Source organism: Aedes albopictus, chromosome 3, assembly GCF_035046485.1.
Source record: "Aedes albopictus strain Foshan chromosome 3, AalbF5, whole genome shotgun sequence".
Taxonomy (NCBI): domain Eukaryota; kingdom Metazoa; phylum Arthropoda; class Insecta; order Diptera; family Culicidae; genus Aedes; species Aedes albopictus.
The window spans coordinates 149,579,325-149,594,439 of NC_085138.1; the positions used below are offsets into that span (position 1 = coordinate 149,579,325).

Genomic DNA, 15,115 nt, shown 5'->3' on the forward strand with positions numbered 1-15,115 from the left:
CTATGAAAATATTAAACAAAAAAATACTATCCTCTGTGACTGCTTGAGAGAGAAGGGTGATTGAACGCTAGATTGCCTTATATGAGTGGATGTTCCTAAAAATTTGTTCGATACCTTCTGAAAAGGCTAATCTCATCATTATAAAATTTGTATTTTTTATTGTTTTATTCTCGATTTTATTGTTCTCCTATGTTTTACAGTGAATGAAATTCAACACTGCCATCATTAATCCATCAACCACGAGAACGTCAGCCAAGAATATGACTTCATGAGCAACACTGTCAAAGCAACCTTTTCCGAGCACATCAAGATACGGATACGTTGGTAAGTCAGCACGGTAGTGCGTAGTAACGACTAAAAACTCCATTGAATGTTTTGAGTTTCTTGAGTTAAAATTAAATATTTAATCCTAGGGGCAAGACACTGTGCAAACGAGAGCAACTCTAAGAGATTCTGAGTAACTCTTTTTATCGATGATCGACGAAATTTGTCGAAAGACATCCCTAAAACTACAATTTTCATTCAGCACATGCAACACTTTGTAGTTTGACATTGGTGCCAAATCACACTTTGGTATAAATGAGATAAATTCTGAGGAACTGTGAGGAATTCTGAACAATACCCATAGGCGAAACTACCGGGGGTGCCGGGGTTGCCAGGCACCCCCTAGAATTTTGAAACATTACTGTGAGACATGGGGCGATGAATGATGAATGGATAAACTAAGGCCAGTAGTACACAGGGTCAAATATTTGACAAGGAAAGCACTCAAGAAACAACATCAGTTTGACACTAATGAAAATTTGATCAAGTCAAACAAGATGTTTGAGCTTTGTTTTCTTTTCGGACAAATATTTGACCCTGTGTACTAGCAGCTTAATGAATATTTGTTCGTTGTGCACCCCCTGGCAAAAATTTGTAGTTTCGCCAATGACAATACCTAGAACACAGATTTGCTCTCGTTAGATCTGTCTCGCCCCTAGATTTAATCTAATGATCCTTTTTAACCCTTCAGCGCGCGCGCTGTTGTAAAAAGTACAACACTACCAAAAAACCTCGCTTTTCGTATACAGCGCGAGCGCGGTGCAGTTTCGGTTGCTTGATGGCGCGCGTCCTGGAAGGTTAATGTTGAGTTGAATCCGTTTGATTTTGAGTTCGGTTTCCTTTTGCTTTTCCCACTGTGAAACCTGTTGCGTCCGACGCCGCAGTGTCGCGCAACATTTTATTGTCGAAAATCGATTTCGGCTTCGAAACCCCCGTACTGCAAATTCGGCCTTGCGTCCGATACCGCTGTTTTGCACGCGACATTCGGCCGCTAGAAACCGCCTGGTAGAAACGGCCCCATCCATCAAACGCTGATGCCCGCCGCAAACACACAGCGAAAAGAGGAAGAGATCAAAAGTGCCCGAGTTTTTGAACGAAGCAGTCCTAGCAATCCGCGCGTCGGTAGATAAACGATTTTCACGGTGAAAATCCAGTAATTTGTGCGACCAAAGCAAGCGGTGTCCCGGAAGTGGCGTTAAATCGGCAGTGAAAAGTGTGAAATTGAGTGAAATTTTGGATTTTGACCCGGCGACTCGCGGAAAATCCGGTGCCGAATCGCCAAAGTGCACAAACGGGATTAGAACGCCAGTAGAACCAAAGGTAAGAGAACCGCGGAAAGCCGGGAGAATGGAGGTGCTGCAAAATGCTTTGGGAGAACAATTTGACAAGTTGTGAAAAAATCCGATTGTGGGAAGCATTTTATGCACTGGAATAAGCTCACGCGAAATTTTTCTATCGAATTTACCAGAAAGTGGTCGGGCAAATCGATTTCTTGGCTGCTGCCGAGTCGTGGTGTGCAACGCGGTTACCGATTCCGGCTGCAATCCGGCAAACCAAGCGGAAATGCTATAAAAAATTGCTTCCAGGTCCATCCGGGAGTACGTACCTATCGGTCCGCGCTCCACCACCAACACATTCAAGGTCATTCCCGGCATAATTGGCGCTCTTGTGCTCTGCTGATGCTCGTCGTCGGTCGGCCGTGTTTCTCATGCTTTGCGCTGTATCGATAGACGAACGGACGGACGACGGTACGCGGCTTTCTCGCTTGTCGAATCCTCCGCCGCCGTCGCAGGTCAGTCCCCCGATTTCCTACCCGTGAAGGCGAAAGAAGAAGCGTCGTGGTGGTTGGCACGCAGTAGCACACGCTGTTCGGTTTAAGTTCGCGTTCAATTGGGGACTACGAAGCAAATTACCACAGTTGATCATGTGCGTGAAGCGCCGATTTTTTAACATGGGGAAGCATAGGAAGTCAATTTTCAAATGCTTCTAAAAAATTCAAAACATTATTTAATTTAAAATGGATTGATGTACGGGTTAAGAATCTTCGTTTTCTATGCAATCAGTACTTAATCTGGGAAAAAACTTTTTAATCAAAATGATATGCCAAAAAGTTTGCTAATTGAATTTCTCATCACGTACACCAACCAGCTTTTAATTAAATATTGTTTTGATTTTTTTAGAAGCATTTGAAAACTGACTTCCTATGCTTCCCCATGCTAAAAAATCGGTCCTTCACGCATACAGTAAACTTTTTCCAGGTGGCAGCAGCGTACCTTCGAACTCTCGAATAGACCTCCACTGCCCATAACTGCATAACAGTCACATTCGACAAAAGTAGGCATGGGAGAAAATGGAGTCCAAAGTTTGCAATTTGCGTTAGTATGGAAAAGGATCAAAATTTCAAAAATTTGCCAAAAATTCATAATGAATCTTTATGAAATCAAATCTTCTACAGCTCTTCTTCTATGCTGGGCGAATAATTGAAAAAATAGTTAGACCAAAATATGATTGACGGTACGCTATGAGAGCAGTGTGTATTCCCAGTGTGACTGTTATGCGGTTACATTCGTGAATATTTGATAATGAGACAAAACGACTTGGTATTTTTTTCACATTTCGTAGAACAAACTTGTCAAGTTCCTTTGGGCGAATGAAAGTAATGATGATTTGGAGATGACCCCCAGTATTAACTCAATATTGACAAAAACTGCAAATGTTACAAATATGCAGTTATGGGCAGTCCACCCCCCTGCCGAATCATGTTGCCAGCTGGTGGGACGATTTGTGAGTTGAGGTGCTAGAAGATACCTGTGTTTTTGATTTTAACAAATTGCAAGATTAATCTCTCCCTGGGCTTGGATTATATCTTCCAGGAAGCTTTGATTTCAGGCATGTAGTCGATGTGCTTTGCAGTAATGATTGGAATAGCTGAATGTATAATCAATGGCAAACAATTCTGTAAAAATCAGACCTTCAAGTCATCTGATATTGTTATACTGATCATAATGCTGCATAGTATATCGAACATTTGTCGAAGTCATTTATGTGCCGGGAAAATATAATTCCAAGTTGGTGAGAATATTACAAACTGAGGGAGGGTAATAGGCCCAGTCAGACCCCTGAATGGGCAATGTGGGTTAGTGTATGGGAATGCCATTGAAGGTTTGTAATATTCTCCGAGGCTTTCGAAATCCAACAGGGCGCGTCCCCGGGTTGCGGATAGGGGGAAAAGGGAGATTTTTCGCATTTGTACTGTAGTCAGCCAATGTGGTATTATCTCCTATGGTGTTGTAGTGCGAATGCATGATCTCATTCTATGGGAATTCGAACCTTGTAATGTATTGTTTATCAACTTCAATTTTCTAAGCTTGATAAGGTTTTGAAGACAAACATGAGTTGAGAGAATTGCCTAATAGGAAAGTCACATCAGCAAAGCTTTTACATATGCAAATGCTATCCATGGGGTCATGTCTAGCATTTAATATGTATGGCAATGACTGATTCTTACCTAGCAGGGGTACTACAAGACCACGCGGACAATTCGATTAAAGGCTTGATTGGGGATAATATATTTTCCAGAACTGAAGGAACATTTTTTCCGGGGTGACTGGCGAGTCGGAGAGGGTAGAAGTTTTCGTTTGTTATAATTGACAAAATAAACAATCGGACGCTTTTTCTTTCTTTGACTTGCTTGGTATTTTGTGGATTATTGTTTTTTGGTTTTGGAAGGTATGCGATTCACTATTGAGCCTTAAAATTTATTTTGCATCTGAATAGCATTGATATTGTCAAGTCTGTACCAACACCCTAATCCCACACCAAAATACCCTTTTCCTATCCCATGGCGTTTATGTGGTCAGCAAAGACTATTCAGCCATTACCCCTCCTTATCATCGGCTTTGGACTGACTTGCGCTCTCATTGCCCCACCAAATGCTGCAAAATGAAAATGAAAATGAATATTGTTATGCATCTGTTTGTGCACATTTGTTGTTACCCATCTTTCGTGTATTTACTCAACTAGCACTGTAAAGTTCGTCACTTCGAGTGTCGGCCTAAATTCTTAGTATTCATTTCATTAAAACTACTATTGTTGTACAGTCCACATATTTGATGTTGCCACGATGGGAGAGCTCAACCCAGTGGCACGTTGAGCACCGGTTTGTCCACATCTGCTAGAACTTTTGGCTGGGGGTGGGTCTGGTTTGCAGGTTTAGCGGGGGCCTACCACAATTTGGGAGTGTGAGGGGGGGGGGGGATCTCTGCATTGAACTCACTACACATCAATTGCGCGGGAAGACAATTGACGATAAGATTGGAAAAAAGCTTGCAGTTGGTTCTAGACTAAAATAGTGGCCGATAGAAAACAACGCGCTAGACAGTATTATTATTCATTTTTTTAATATTTACCCATAGGCTTTTCGCCGGTTGACAGTATAGTATTTAGCTGTGTACGAAGATACGGATTAGTTGGAGTACAGATGACAGGGTTCTCACGGGAAGTGCTTCAAGCGAGGCTTACATAACAACTGACAATAAAGAAACCTATTTTCCTGGACTTTCTACGCAATGGACATCTGACGGAACACACGTGTTTTCGTTAATCACCTAGGCATTATTAAGACATGACGTATGTGCATGACGGAATAACTAGCAGGACACAGTTCCAGACGTCTCTTTTTAATCACGATATTCAGCATATTTCCAATAAAACTACACTTCAATAAAGCAAAGACTAAAGCTGCTATGATAGAACAGATCAGAATGACTTAATTGACTTATTGACTACATATTGGAGATCTACTTCGAATAACTGACAAACTGACAAGAACCTAACTAAATACATGGACCATACTACAAAAAAAAAACAATTGACAAAAAGAGAAAGGGGAAACTTTTATTAAAACTATTTTTGTTCAACGCAGGCCAAAACAGTGTCGACTTGGGCCACAATATGCCTACGTACTTCTGTGTGTTGAAACAAAAATAGAGGCTCATAGAAGCAAACGTAGGGAAAGGGTGCGGTGTTAGAACATAAGCACAGTGTGCTACCGCCGTAATCACTATGAAAAAAAAAAAAAAAAAAAAAAAAAACAAATTGCAAGATTAATCTCTACTTTGGATTAAAGGGGGAGTTAGCTTACCTACAGTGTCGGACGAAGCAGTAGGAACACTAGCCGGCTGGTGGTCTTGCTGTTTTGTTCGACACTGTATTCTTCCGGCCATCACATCTTGTAGTTTTTATACTCCTGTATATTAATGATCGTGATGTGACACCTGGTGCTGAAAGGGCACTGATTATCTGACAATCCAATTTGCCCGGATTGTGTGTCTCAGAAGATTACTCCAAATAATATTCCGTCAAAGTATCACAAAAGAATATAGTTGACAATTTGCCTTATTGACGGCATGGAGTTAATCCCTGAGCTTTAGATACAAGGCCAAGTTCCCCTGGCAAGGTGCCAAACTGGTAAGCTTGGATTATTGTTTATTGTCAGGCGGCGTAGTAAACTAATAATTAGAATAATGATTGAGAGGGTTAGTAGCAAACGGATGTAAGTAATCCCACTTTCGAGTAAATGTAGTTTAAAGTTTTTCACCAATTTTTCATCCCATACAAAATGTATGGAGTCTCAAAATCGACCCAATTCTCAACGATTTATTGTAATTTTTCTATTCATCGTAAAAATAGTCTAATAAAAGTTCCTGACAGGTTGAAACCTGAAGAATTTTTTGAAATGCTCAGCTCAAAATCGACAAATGGTCACTTTACACCCCTTTGATTCTGGGCCCCTCAATTGAATAAATATTCGTCTCAAATATTTCCTTTTCTTATCTGGCTCCATCCTATCCAACGTGACCCTATCTGACTCCAAATAATCACACTGTATTAACACGCTTGATTTTGCCATGCTTCCAGCATGAATTTAGGCACTGTCGCATGACCTAACGATAGTTGACTAAGTTCGTACACTTTAATTTCTAAAAAACGGTGGAAGGGAAAAAAAACTGCATCTATCTTGTAGCATATAAAGTAGAACCTAGTAATTATTATTTATACTGAATAAGAAATTGCAAATTACATTGTTATAAACACTATACTAATATATGTGGGCCGCGGAGCTGTGCGGCCCAGCATTTCCTTTTATTTTTGTCTTTATTCCAGAAAACGCCATATTTTTGAAGACAACCTATCCTGGCACACATACGAAGCTCCCCAATACAAACGGGAATTATCCGGAGCAATCAAGTTAAGTACTAACTTTTATAAACAGGCATGCAACTCTTTCTACTACTATGCAAATAGAATATTCATGTGTTTGCTTGTTCATGACTTTCGTGTCGGCGCGGAATATTTTCCTGCCGTATTTTACATTTCTTCAATTCACCTTTAAACAACTGATCTTTAAATTTTGTATAAAAACTTGTATTTCAATTATGTCCATCATATTAGTTTTCTGATATTTCAGAATTTTCAAAGCATTATGGTAGAAAGAGTTGGTGTCATGATCTATGCAAAACTTGAAACTGAAAACTCCTTATTTCCCCCTAAGGGTTATAGGGAGGAGCGGGACATTCGAGCCTACTCATCAGTGGAAAGGACTTGCTATGCTAATCGGTTTAGCATAGGGCAGATACAAGTCTACTGGTAGACGTATCGCCCAGCGATTCAACGCAGATTGGCCACGGTCCGGGGGTGCGTTGATTATAACAGAATATAACAGAATAACAGAATTAATCTCTACTTTGGATTAAAAGTTACTACGCAACTGTTTTGCAAATTTCTAGATTTTTGGGAAACTGATAAATTAGGAGGAGGCGACCAAGAGAGTTGGATCATCGTGCTACCTTTCCAGGATGTCTGCCATCAGTAATCTGGAAAACCGGGAATCTCAGGGAATTTTAATTAACAGCAAAACCTGGAATATTCACAAAGTATCTGAAATACTCAGGGAAATTTTTCATCGATAAAAAAAGTTAATAAAAAAGTAAACTTTACGATTACATTATGTTAGTAACGTGACATCCTCTAATTTCAATCACTCTTCTTCGGTTTCTAATTCCGTTCACATCATGCAAAAAATCTCGAGAGGAACTTCAGAAGAAATCCTGAGAAAAACTGGAACACCTCGGCAAACATTGAGAAAATTGAGAGAAGAATTCTGAAAATCTTTGAATCAGTGGAGCTCGTTTAGCACTTCACGCATTTATCAACCAAATTGCTCAGTACTTATATCCAAAACCACTTTACAGCTTCCGCTCGATAACTGGGCTTTGACGACAATTCAGTTAGCGAGCGCCGCTCGATAACTGGACTGAGCTCCCGGAGCCGGAGGCTATTGTTATATTATGTTTTCAGTTCAAAACCGAATTAGCGACATTTCTTCTTTTACTTCCGCTGCATTTGCCTTGCGTTAAACACAATGTCGGAAGTGACGCGCTGTATTGTACACCTGGCACTCTATACAGCGCGCCACTTCCGACATTGTGTTTAACGTAAGGCAAAAGCAGCGGAAGTAAAAGAAAAAATGTCGCTAATTCGGTTTTGAACTGGAAACATAATATTTTATTTTGTTGACTGATTTGCAAAATGTGAGGTTAAATTTCGTTTATTTTTGACAGACAACTGCTTTTTAACTGGACTTTGGACCAGTTATCGAGCGCCCAGTTAAAAAGCAGTCCAGTTAAACAGCAGTCAGTTATCGAGCGGATGCTGTACTTATGTACCGTCGTTGGGGGTGAGAATGGGTCAAAAAAAAGGATACTCAAAGATTGTTTGTTAAATAATAAATGCAATTGAAGTCGGAATAACTTTTTATTTGGTATGTATACTCTTCTATGTGGTAATGATAGTTTAGCAAGAAAGTATCACATTATATGAATTGCTTACTAAACTACAAATCGACAATGATTTTTCATAAGGGCCTAACTGATTTGATCGATTTCTCTTCTTCGACTCTCTCTTTCGCTAATAACTTGATCAAATCGAACAAAATCATTATTCTTTTTGTTTCTATAGCAAGATGTAGTCATCTCCTTCGCATTTCAATCAAAACATTTTGAGAAATCTCAATACACATTCCGTAATAACACAATGAGAGGATCGATGAAGAGAAATCGAAAATGTCAGTTAGGCCCTAATGAAGAATCAGTGTCGAAATGATTGAAAATTGCACTCAGCCAAATAACCTTAAGATTTCCATAAGGCCCAACTTATGAAACGGCCTTTAAATAATTCATAATGATTCAGATGAATTTCATAAGGTCACTCTTTGACGTAAAACCGTCTCACAGCTTGGCTTTTATTCAAGTTTAGCAACATGGAATTCTCAAGCGTCAGTAGCCGTGTGGATAAAACACGAGCTCGGTGATCCCGACGTTCATGGATCGAATCCAGTCTGCATCATTTTAAGATTTTTTTGTTCTTTTCATAAGTCTATCTTATGAAATTGTCATAGCAAGCACGATCAATTTTCATAAGGTATTCTTATGTCATCCATAAGAATTAGTTATAGCAAATTTTCATAAGGTATTTCGATGAATTTTGCTAGTTTTTTTCGCTGAGTGTGACCCAATCTCACCCCTTAGAGGGGGTGAGAATGGGTCAAAGTATTCGAAGTTGCCTATCTGAGAATATAAATTAATTTTATTGATCGTATCTAGTAAAACTACTTAAAATACAATGTAACCATGACGAATGAAAACTTAGGTTATTTCAAAAGACGATTAATTCACCTAAAAGGGCTAATACAACCGATAAAATGATTGAAATTTGATAAAATAACGTTTGTATGTTGTATCGTCATTTTAGCCACCATAATCATCATCATTAAAAGTTTCAACCTCCATGAGAAAAGAGGGGGGGATTACAATGAGGGAGGGACGCATTAAAAAATAGATTGAAAAAAAAAACATATTTTTAGTGTACTGCATAATAAATGTTTATAACCAAACGCTCCGTTATAAACTCTTAGGGTGCCGTTATAGTTACGCGTGAGAGTGGGAGTGCGCGTGTGCGAAGCCGCAAAGAAGAATATCAACAAAAGCAAATTCACGAAAATCATATGGACGCGCACTTTCACTCTCACTTTGAAGCGGCACTATGTCATCGCCGTAATCGCCGTTATGTACATGATCATTGGCCTCTATATTGTCAAATCAAATCACTCCATCTCAAGCTAGAGGGTCGTTCAAATATTATGTTACACAACATTTCATATTATTAGACCCTCTCTCGCAATAACATTTAAACGGATTTTTGAATAAATTTTATATGAGTTCTAGCACAACTTATTCTTCTTTCATTAGTATTTTTATATATTTTATGAATGATCCTTATATGGCACTCTTAATTCATAAAGTTCAAATTAAATAGTTAACAAAATAGACTTAATAGCGTGCTTCTTCTCCACTCATTTTTGAAATTTTAAGGAAACATCGTGAAACTACCAGATGGTAGTGGGATCCAGGAAATAGCGAGGCTACACAATTTTAACCGGTTAACGGTTTACCGGTAACATAGCACAAAGTCGGAAAGCGAACGAACGTCGAATTGTGGCATACGAGATATCTTATTGTAATCAATAAGATATCTCGTATGCCACAATTCGACGTTCGTTCGCTTTCCGACTTTGTGCTATGTTACCGGTAAACCGTTAACCGGTTAAAATTGTGTAGCCTCGCTATTTCCTGGATCCCACTACCATCTGGTAGTTTCACGATGTTTCCTTAAAATTTCAAAAATGAGTGGAGAAGAAGCACGCTATTAAGTCTATTTTGTTAACTTTCGATATTGCAGTACACTAAAGGCTAGATGATGATTAGAGGAGCTGTCCAAACGCATGGGTTTATTGTTATAAATGATTTTAGGCACTAAACGTATGAATACACTCGCTTGACACTTCTTCGACATATTTTCGAAAAAAGCGTGCTTTTATGAAGATACGGTAAACACGGCACCTCGTTAACGTCAAATAGGGACTGGATAACAAGTTGAACTAAACTAAACTAAACTTAACTAAAAGGTTATGTGCACTCGATAACTTGCTTGACCCAATCTCACCCCCATTCTTAAGGGCGGACGGGACGGTCGGGGAAATATCCGCCATTGCTCTGTTGCTACTAAGATGGTAATCTCAGATTCTACTTCATATTTTGCAACAAAAACCTATCACTGTGTATGCTCACTTGCGGTGCATATGCTGATTGTTTTTCAGCATCTTCAGTGCGATAGAACTCGAGATTACCATCTTCAAAATCGCGAGGCAATTTGTTAGAAAGAGAGGCAAGATAGGAAAAATAACACGGCGTCCCGTTTCACCTTAATATTTAGACATAGGGTCGAAAATATTGAATTTTTTAATAAAAAGTGCATTGGCAGCCCAATTTTTCGTTGCATCAACCAGGTAATACCTACAGCTAACCACTTATAAGAAAATTTATGGTTAGGTGCTTCTGTGAAACATTGCGAAGGAGAATTTTTTTCAGGGTGATTTACTAGTAGTTTGATCATATAAGTTTAGCCACAAATTTTACAAAAACACATTATTGCTAAACATCTTATTCTGCATCATGACGTGAAATAATATAAAGTTTTCTATATAAATTAGCGATAGTTGATGAGCTATTTCAAATTTTATGTTTCTCCATTTTGACCCAATCTCACCCCCAGACCCATTGTCACCCCCATTGACGGTACAGTCAACTTTCGGTCGTTGGGCTACGTTTAGGTGGGCTACGTTTTAACTGGGCGCCCGTTAGGTGGGCTATAGCCCAGTTAAAACGAAGTCAAACGTCACTTTTTGACGTGAAGCACGATTTGTCTAGGTTGGTAGCCATGAATCTCTATTGTTAAAGATTTTTTGACAGCTCAAAACTCAGCCCACCTAGTGAAAGTCTCTCACTAACTCCACTGGGCTAAGAGCTTAGTGCAACGAGCGAAAGTTGACTGTACTTAATTTTAGTCTTGGGCACCCACGAATTGAACGATGTCCATCCTGGGCGATTGCCAGCCATCGCCTTGACCCATGGCCAGGTCAAATTTCTGTCGACTTGCTTGATTTCGTTGTTGAGGCTGCACCGCCAAGAGCCTCTGTGTCTGCCTCTGCTGCGATGTCCTGTTGGGTTCCAGTCTAACACTTGTTTGCAGATTTCGTTTACGCCTCTGCGTAGAGTGCGGCCGACCCACCCAGGGGATCTGCAAGCGGCAAGGTAGGCCTACTGCTCATCTTTTGCGAGTGTGTTGTTTGGGAAGGCCCGCTCGATGCATGTTAGGTAGGCGCAGTTTGTTCGAGTTTGACGTGCCTGCACCCTCCCTGGACCCACTTCCACTTTCGCTCCCGAATTTCTGCCGCTATCGGCTTATGATGACATCGACGATGGAGCTCCACGTTGCTCCACCATGCACGAATTATATACCGCAGGCATCTATTGATGAAGACCTGCAGCCGTTGAGTGTTCTCCACTGATACACACCAGGTTTCACTGGCGCGGCGTATAGCAGCACAGATTTTACGTTCGAGTTAACAATTCGGATTTTGGTGCGTGGACTGATCTGGTTGTTTTTCCATACATTTCTTAAACTCGCAAAAGCCGCCCTCGCCTTATTGTTCCGTGCATCTAGGTATGTCGATCTTGGCAAGGATCGTTGTACCGCCATTTGGTTACCAAGATATTGGAAGCTTTCAACATTCTCCACTGATTGCCCAGCTACCGTAAAGCTGGAAGGGTTGGCCGTGTTAACATCCAACGATTTGGTCTTGTTGACGTTGATGGTAAGACATGCCGCTGAGGAGCGATTGACAAGATCATCGAGCTTGCTCTGCATATCAGAGCGCCGTTGAGCTGGGAGAGCAACGTCATCAGCCAGTTCGAAGTCATTTAGGTGCTCTATGGTAATGGGCTGCCAAAGCAATTCACGATTTGGTTCACGGTCAATCGCACCTACCAGGATCTCGTCGATTACGATGAGGAACAGTAGTGGTAATAGGATACATCTTTGCCTCACTCCAGCAACGACCCGGATGGAATCGGATAATACACCGTTGTGCAGTACTCTGCACGAAAATACCCTGTACTGTGCTTCAATGAGGCCGTTGATTTTCTCAGGGACACCCCTGCGCCTGAGGGCTTCCCACATGTTTTCGTGATTGAGACGGTCGAAAGCTTTTTGCCTTTCTCGTACACTAAGTGTACTGGAAAGGCTATATGTTCACTCCAAAAATGACTTTTCGATAGAAGGCCCGGAGGGTCGAGTCACATATACCAATCAACTCAGCTCGACGAATTGAGGTGATGTCTGTGTGTATGTATGCTGCCTATGATCGCATAATTGTCCCATATGAATAGGAAACCCAGCAAAGATGGGACTGATATGCGATCATGGGCAGTATGTGTGTACAAAAAAACTCACATCGCTTTTTGGCAGTAAACCTGAACCGATTTTAATGACCGACGGTTCATTCGGCGGGGAATCTGGTCCCATTGTTTCCTATTGAAAATAGTTTGGATGGTCCAGCCGTTCCGGAGTTATGGCCATTTAGGTGTTCCGGACCGGTACCACAGGAAGGGGCCAGATATGAAAATGCATTTAACACATGCATGCGACACATCAAACCACGGGATTTTCGATAACCTGATGAACGGTAAGCAGGAAAATAGTCTCAGACCATATCTGAACCAGTAGTGTTCCGGAACCGGTTCTGGGTGTCCCGCCAAAAGTGGCCAAATATAAAATTGAACCAAACCCATGCATGCGACACATCAAATCGCGGCTCTTTGGATAACCTGATGAACGGTTAGCAATAAAAGGAAATCAGACTATATTTAGGAAAACCAGTAGTATTCCGGAACCGGTTCCGTGTGTCCCGCCGGAAGTGGCCAAATGTACATGGGAACCAAACCCATGCGTGCGACACATTAAATAGCAGCTTTTTCGATAACCTGAAGAACGGTAAGCATGAGAATAGCCTTATATCACAACAGAGACTACCGGTAGTGTTCCGAAACCGGTTCCGGGTGCCCCGCCAGAAATGGCCAAATATAAAAGTGAACCAAACCTTAGACCAAACCAAATGCATGCGACACATCTAATAACGGTTTTTTCGATAACTTGGTGAACGGTTAGCAGGAAAGTAGCCTTAGATCACAGTGAGACTACCGGTAGTGCTCTGGAACCAGTTCTGAATGTCCCTCCGGAAGTGGTCAAATATAAAAGTGAACCAAACCCATGCATGCGACACATCAAATCGCGGCTCTTTAGATAACCTGATGAACGGATAGCAAGAAAATGGTTTCAGACCATATTTGGTACAACCAGTAGTATTCCGGAACCGGTTCCGGTTGTTGCTGGAAATGCATATGAGAGCCAAACCCATGCATGCGACATATTGAATCGCGGCTATTTTGATAACCTAATGAACGGTTGCAGGAACACAGCCTTTGATCACATCAGAGACTACCGGTAGTGTTTCAGAACCCGTTTTGTATGTTCCGTCAGAATGACCAAAATGTAAAATGAATCAAACCCATGCATGCACATCAATTTTCGGCTTTTCAGAAAACCTGTTGAACAGTTAGCAAGAAACTAGTCTCAGACCATAAGTATTTAAAACAATAGGTACAGTCTTGGAACCGGTTCCAGGTATCTCATAGGAAGTGGTGAAAACAGCGATAAATATGTGTAAGAGAACAGAATCTTTACAAAACTGAAGCAGGCTCAACGAATCACACCTTTTTTCTAATTTCTGTTTAAATCGCATCAACCTCGAACAAAATTTTTCAATCCCCTTTTGCGTCTAAAATTACTGCGCAAAATTTTGATCCGACTGGTTGCTCCTCGCGCTCTGTGATATGGTTTAAATTTGAATTGGATTCAGTATGAAAAAATTCACTTGCTTCAATTTTTTGGTCAAATTTTATGAATCTAGTAACCAGTAAAGTTTGCAGGAAAAAGTTTATCAAAGACTGTAAAGTGATTTTTTGTTGTGAAATAAATTATATTTTAGCTTGTTATAAAGTCTTGATATTGATCGGCCTCCAGGAATAGTAAAGGTGGTCACGCAGTCAACTAAGAAGTCTGATATTTTTCAGCTGTCTATACATTGACCATAACGTTGGAAATATAGGGAAATATGTGCCATCAATAAGTTTCCCAACGATGATGGCTTGGATAAAATTCTTGCTTTTATAAATAAAGTATTCATAGGATTCGGGGTGCTTACGTCGACGGAAAGATCATGAGTACATATTCGACGAGAAAGGCACTATCACCACTAGGTGGATTAATCCGGGTTTTTGTAATCAATGAACACCAGATAGAGAGACTCTTGGAATTCATTGATGTGCTCAAGAATGAGCGTGACAACATGGTCCACACAGGATCGTCCGGTACGGAATCCTGGTCGTATATCGTGGCGTGGGAACAACGTTTCCACGATCCTCTGCAGCATCACGGGTGAGCGTTCCGGGAACGTTGGCGCTCCTTTCGTTTTGGCCCCAGGGAGCCGTGTTGGCTGAGATTTTCGAAACACGCTCGTTTTCGTGACTTAATCTCTTTGCTCAGTGCCAGTTTAGCCGCCCTATAATAGACCTCACCTCTTTCCGCTCTACCCTCATCGGTACTGATATGTCCGGGATTACTCTTTAAAGCTTGATAGGTTTTCGGTTTGGAAATGGATAGTAGTAGTCTTCAGGTTGACTGCCGAATCAAGAATGACGGCACAATGCTATCTTTATTGCTTCGAAACCTTTGTATGAAAGGCAATATCGACGGAGACTATAGACGTCTCACT

At 40.8% G+C, this 15,115-nt stretch overlaps 1 protein-coding gene across 1 annotated transcript; it reads right to left on the reverse strand.

Annotated features, from left to right (window-relative positions):
• Window positions 1–995: 995 nt before the first annotated feature.
• On the reverse strand, window positions 996–7,684 carry LOC134289780 (uncharacterized). The gene is made up of 2 exons (XM_062856263.1): window positions 7,070–7,684; window positions 996–3,173 (listed from the first exon to the last, which is right to left on the reverse strand). Exon 2 carries the CDS (start codon window positions 1,977–1,979, stop codon window positions 1,044–1,046), a length of 936 nt encoding a protein of 311 aa, XP_062712247.1. The 5' UTR covers window positions 1,980–3,173; window positions 7,070–7,684; the 3' UTR covers window positions 996–1,043.
• Between the last annotated feature and the right edge of the window lie 7,431 nt (window positions 7,685–15,115).

Excerpts from the sequence above, each read along its gene's own strand:
- LOC134289780 (XM_062856263.1), bottom strand. The coding sequence starts at position 1,979 with ATGCCGGGAATGACCTTGAATGTGTTGGTGGTGGAGCGCGGACCGATA.